Genomic DNA, 5,746 nt, shown 5'->3' with positions numbered 1-5,746 from the left:
AGATGGATGGATTATGGATGGATGGATGGATGATGGATGGATGGATGGATGGATGATGGATGGATGGATGATGGATGGATGATGGATGGATGGATGATGGATGGATGGATGATGGATGGATGGATGATGGATGGATGGATGGATGATGGATGGATGGATGGATGGATGATGGATGGATGGATGTATGGATGGATGATGGATGTATGGATGGATGGATGATGGATGTATGGATGGATGATGGTTGGATGATGGATGGATGGATGGATGGATGATGGTTGGATGATGGATGGATGGATGATGGATGGATGGATGATGGATGGATGGATGATGGATGGATGGATGGATGATGGATGGATGGATGGATGGATGATGGATGGATGGATGTATGGATGGATGATGGATGTATGGATGGATGGATGATGGATGTATGGATGGATGATGGTTGGATGATGGATGGATGGATGGATGGATGATGGTTGGATGATGGATGGATGGATGATGGATGGATGGATGATGGATGGATGGATGATGGATGTATGGATGGATGATGGTTGGATGGATGGATGGATGTTGGATGATGGTTGGATGGTTGGTTGGATGTTGGTTGGATGGATGGATGATGGTTGGATGATGGTTGGATGGATGGATGATGGCTGGATGGATGTATGATGGTTGGATGATGGTTGGACAATGGTTGGATGATGGATGGATGATGGTTGGATGTTGGTTGGATGGATGATGATGGTTGGATGATGGTTGGATGATGGTTGGATGGATGGATGATGGTTGGATGATGGTTGGATGGATGGATGATGGTTGGATGATGGTTGGATGGATGATGGTTGGATGGATGGATGACGGTTGGATGGACTTACACAGTTCATGTTTTTGGTCATGTTCAGGACAACATATCCTCTTCCAGCCAGTTCACTCCAGTTTAAACAGACAACCTGAAAAAATGACAGAAGTTTGAAGATTTTTTAGTTTGTTGTTTTTGTTTGTTATTTATTTATTTATTTATTTGTTTGTTTGTTTGTTTGTTTGTTTGTTTGTTTGTTTGTTTGTTTGTTTTTTTGTTTAGCCCACCTGCCTCGGCCCCTCCAGGTTGGACTCCAGCTCGGTCTCAGTGAAGCCGGTGGTTGGAGACTGATTGGTGGTGAGAGGGATGATCTGTCTGATCCTTGTTTTCTCTTCAGGTAAAAACTCTTTATTTGATTAAAAAAGTTTGTAAATTAAATCTCTTCCTTTATGAAACCTGAGCCGACGGTGAACAGTCTGATGAATGTTCACCTTTCTGGTCCAGATCTCCTCGTTCTTCTTCCACACTGGGCTGCAGAGGTTCTCTGCTGGGAGCCGAGCCCACCTCTGGAGCTGTAGGATTCTGGGTAATCCCTCCTGATTCTTCTCTTTCTGTTTCAGCTGCAGCAACAAACCAGAGGCAGCTCATTCTCCTTTCTTTGGGCTTTATTTTTATTTAAAGCTTTAGTTTAATTTAAATCATTTTCACTTAACGCTGATGTTGAATTTAAATATCATGTTGAATTTTGGAAACAGATCCATAGTTTAAGAATTGCTATATATATTTTTAAGAGTACCTTTTGTAAAAGTTTCTGGCAGTCCAAAGTCCGTTCCGGTGTCGGTCTCTGGGGTGGTGGTTGCCACGGAGTCGCTGGAAACATCTGTAACAGCTGCACCAGCGACAGGAGATGGAGAAGCAGAGACGGAGGAGTGAAGGAGTCCATAACCACTGGAGGACTGAACGTCTCCGTCCTTCGCTGTCTCCCACAGCTCCCTCCCTGAAGGATCCACCTGTCGACAGGTGTCATCAGAGGAAATCAAACAAGCAAGAGCAACAACCAATCAACACTCACCTCCAGGACCGGGGCCCCGCGATGCTCCTGCTGACCATAATCATGGTTTTCACCCGGGAAGGAGCTGCTGAGCTCTTTGGATGTGTGGAGAGATGACGTGTAGCCTGAGGGAGACAGAGACGCAAATATGTCAATCACATGTTCAAAACTTATCAAAAACATATCTCTAATATGTAAAAACACATAAAAAGCGTGTCACAAAACATGCCAGAAACACATCAATAACATGTTAAAAACACATCAATAACAGGTCAATAACATATTAAAAACATGTCAAAAACATATCAGAAACATGTCAAAAGCATGTCAAAAACATGTCAGAAACTTGTCAAAAACATGTCAGAAACATGTCAAAATCATGTTGGAAACGTGTCAAAAACACGTCGAAACCACATTAAAAACATGTCAGAAACATGTCAGAAATAAATGAGAAACAAGTCAAAAACATGTTGAAACCAAGTCTATAGCATGTCAGAAACATGTCAAAACTGCATCAAAAACATGTTAGAAACACGTCGAAACCATGTCAAAAACACGTTAGAAACATGTCAAAAACATGTCAGAAACATGTTGAAACCACGTCAAAAACATGTCAGAAACACGTCAAAAGCATGTCAAAAACATGTCAGAAACATGTCGAAACCACGTCAAAAACAAGTTAGAAACATGTCAAAAACATGTCGAAACCACATTAAAAACATGTCAGAAACATATGAGAAACAAGTCAAAAATATGTTGAAACCAAGTCTAAAACATGTCAGAAACATGTCAAAAACATGTCAAAAATGTGTTGAAACCATGTCAAAAATGTGTAACAAACATGTTGAAAACATGTCAGAAACAGGTAAAAAAACATGTCAAAAATATGTCGAAACCATGTCAAAAACGGAAAAAATATGTAACCAACATGTCAGAAACATGTCGAAAACACGTCAGAAACATGCCTAAAACATGTCACAAACATGTCTAAAACAAGTAAAAAACATGTCAAAAATATGTCGAAACCATGTCAAATTCTGAAAAAATATATAACAAACATGTCAGAAACATGTCGAAAACATGTCAGAGACATGTCGAAACCACATCAAAAACATGTCGAAACATGTCAAAAATATGTTGAAACCATGTCAAAAATATGTAACAAACATGTTGAAAACATGTCAGAAACAGGTAAAAAACATGTCAAAATGTCGAAACCACATCAAAAACATGTCAAAACATGTCAAAAAAAATAATTTCTACAAACCAATCAGAGCGTCCAGATCTGGAGTCGTGTGGTTAACCTCTAAGACGTCTGGGACATCATGTCCATCAGTCTCTCCTCTCATTTTGTCTTCCTCTGTCCTCTCCTCTGTCTCCTCCCGGTCCTCTGCTCCTTCTTCTCCCCTGTCTCTGTCCTCTGTGTCCATGCCATAAAAGCCAGAAGCCTCCTGGGAGGTATCTCCAGCTCCTGGTCTATCAGAGGAGACCTGGTGTCCCCTGTAGCCTTCTGGACCCTCGGGGACCGCCAGATGAACCATACGCTGAAAAAAGAAAAGATCTTTGGTGGGACACAAGGATTCATTGAGACAAAACCATCAAGAGCCTTCATCGTTCCTCACCTCCATCACATCCTCCACATCAGGTCCGAAGGTCCTGGCTACTTCCTGGCTCGCTGAAGACTTCACCTGTGAGGGGACACCCGAGTCCACCTTGGTCTGGGAGCGGGACAGTTCCTGGATCTCCGGCCAGCCCATGTCGTGAACCAGGTGAGGCTGGGCTCGGACTAACTCACTGGCAGAGTGGCGTCTGGTTCGGACTAATTCCTGGATGAAGCGTGAAGTGACCGGGCCTCCGTTCCCAAACAGAGGAGCCCAGAGGGGGACTACTCGCTGGGAGGAACCCAAAGGTTCACAGCTGACCAGGAGAGCTGAAGGGAAGAGAGAAATAATCCTTTCATTCAGATTCTGTTCATGTGTTCATCAGTAATCCCTCTAACAGGACCCGTCTCTGTGGTGGTCTGTCTGATGGTCTGGACCACAGATGGCCCGTCTGACTGAAAGGATTATCTTTCATGTCTGAAACCCCAAAACCTGAACGGCAGAGGACAAACAGAGGACAGATACCGCACCCCCCCCCCAAAAAATAAATAACAAATAAATAAATAAATAGCTGAAGCGGCCATCTTGAATTTATTTGAATTCTGAAGTTCATGATGAGCAGAGATCAAGTCTAATGGTTCATGAGATGTTTTGCTAACAGACAATCCAACACTTTGTCTTGATATGAATCAGTTTGGCAGCATTTTAATAATTTTTGCTGATATTTGTTGGTTAGAAAAGCAAAAAAACATCATTATGGCTGAAATTTACACACCTTGATTATAAAGGAGCTGTTTTTAAATAATTTCACATTAAAATAATCTAATTTTTCTGAACGAAATTAAAACTGTTGTAAAAATTCAATTTATGTTTGATGATGAAACACTGTTTTAATAATCTCAATAATAAACCTGATGATGATGGTGTGTGTGTGTGTGTGTGTGTGTGTGTGTGTGTGTGTGTGTGTGTGTGTGTGACACTGCAGTGTGTGTTGCTGCGATCATTTCATTCAAACAGCTGCAGGTTCCCTCTTTAAAAACAACAATAATAAAAACAATATTATTTATTGATTCCTGCAACCTTTTAGTGACGTCATTAAACAAACTCAGTCTGATTCTTCCTCTTTGCTGGTTTTAAACTCTGCATCATTTTTGTTTTTCTCTTCACCTCCTGCAGCTGTGAGAAAGAGGAGGAGGAGACTCACCGGTCAGGATGAAGAGGACCAGGTCCCTCATGTCTGCTGCAGACCTCCGATCTGGATCCAGGATCTCACGGCCGCTTCATGTCCGGGGAGCGTGCAGGTTCAACGGGCTGTGGGGGAGGTGGGAAGCACGCACGCGCAGGCGGGTTCGTGCGTGGGAGAGGAGCAGAGAGCTGCGGACACAACAGAACCGGATCTGCTGCAGCAGAAACTGGTCCGGAACCAGCGGCTCTGCACTTCCGGTTCTGTCCACCAGAGGGCGCGCCATCCTCATTAATGATTGTAGATTAWATATAACCAGCTGCAGCTTCAACTTAATCATTCTTAACATTAAGTCGGAACATTTCTGAGTTTCTAAAGATTTATGAACTGTTTCTACAAACAACTTTTAATTATTTTATGTTTTTGCACAAGAAGTTTGACGATAAACTGTCAGCCAGAAGGAAAAACAACAAATATTTCATCATCAGAAATATAACAAACACAGCAAAAACTCATCATATTTTTATTTATTTATCTGTTTTAATGAAGCAACATTTCAGAACGTGGAAAACAAACACTGAGCAGAAAAGTTTGAAATACAAAACATCTACAGCAGGTGAATCTGTGACTGAAACAAACACGTCTTTTTTTAACATTTACATTTATTTACAACCAGCCTCACGTGACGACGGAAACAAATCTTCTGATTTCAGCTCGTTTAAAAAAGAAGAATCCTCGTCCAGAAACTCAGAGACTCCAGTCGAGTGAAGAAAATGACAAAGTTCCTCAAAGTCCAAAACCAAGACCAACCCGTGTCCCGGCCCGCTGTAGTTGGGTCCTCCGGCAGGACGATTCTTAAAACTGCTGCAGGATCAGTTTCTTTTTGCCATCGTGGCTGAACTTGTTGGAGCGGAAAAGGTCGCTGTCGTAAAACGCCGACAGGCTGTGGATGTTGATCTGCCTCGCCTGGAAGACAAGAAGAAAAACAACCGGTCAATGTGCTCACTGAAAACATTAAATATTCTGAAGGAAATTATTTTAAAAATTATTGAAAGATTGGTTTTATTTTGCTTTCAGCTGCAACATGCAGTACATCAACAACCACAAGGTGG

The 5,746-nt window shown here is 42.0% G+C and overlaps 2 protein-coding genes across 2 annotated transcripts in view; both read right to left on the bottom strand.

The window, feature by feature from the left end:
- Positions 1-4,900, bottom strand: part of podxl2 (podocalyxin-like 2) — a gene marked incomplete in the record, with an annotated part of 10,450 nt that extends 5,550 nt beyond the window's left edge. Inside the window, 8 exon segments of the mRNA XM_014015341.1 lie at positions 876-950; positions 1,087-1,205; positions 1,291-1,419; positions 1,596-1,809; positions 1,872-1,975; positions 3,118-3,394; positions 3,473-3,780; positions 4,656-4,900. Of these exon segments, the coding sequence (XP_013870795.1) occupies positions 876-950; positions 1,087-1,205; positions 1,291-1,419; positions 1,596-1,809; positions 1,872-1,975; positions 3,118-3,394; positions 3,473-3,780; positions 4,656-4,686 (1,257 nt within the window).
- Positions 4,901-5,141: 241 nt separating this feature from the next.
- Positions 5,142-5,746, bottom strand: part of mcm2 (minichromosome maintenance complex component 2) — a 10,800-nt gene continuing 10,195 nt past the window's right edge. The window contains exon 19 of the mRNA XM_014015340.1: positions 5,142-5,600. Coding sequence (XP_013870794.1) covers positions 5,490-5,600 — 111 coding nt within the window. The 3' untranslated portion in view covers positions 5,142-5,489. The remainder of the gene's footprint in view (positions 5,601-5,746) is intronic.

This window comes from Austrofundulus limnaeus, unplaced genomic scaffold (assembly GCF_001266775.1).
Source record: "Austrofundulus limnaeus strain Quisiro unplaced genomic scaffold, Austrofundulus_limnaeus-1.0 Scaffold127, whole genome shotgun sequence".
In the NCBI taxonomy this organism is placed as follows: domain Eukaryota; kingdom Metazoa; phylum Chordata; class Actinopteri; order Cyprinodontiformes; family Rivulidae; genus Austrofundulus; species Austrofundulus limnaeus.
The sequence above is the reverse complement of the archived record's forward strand: the minus strand, read 5'-3'. Positions and strand labels throughout refer to the sequence as shown.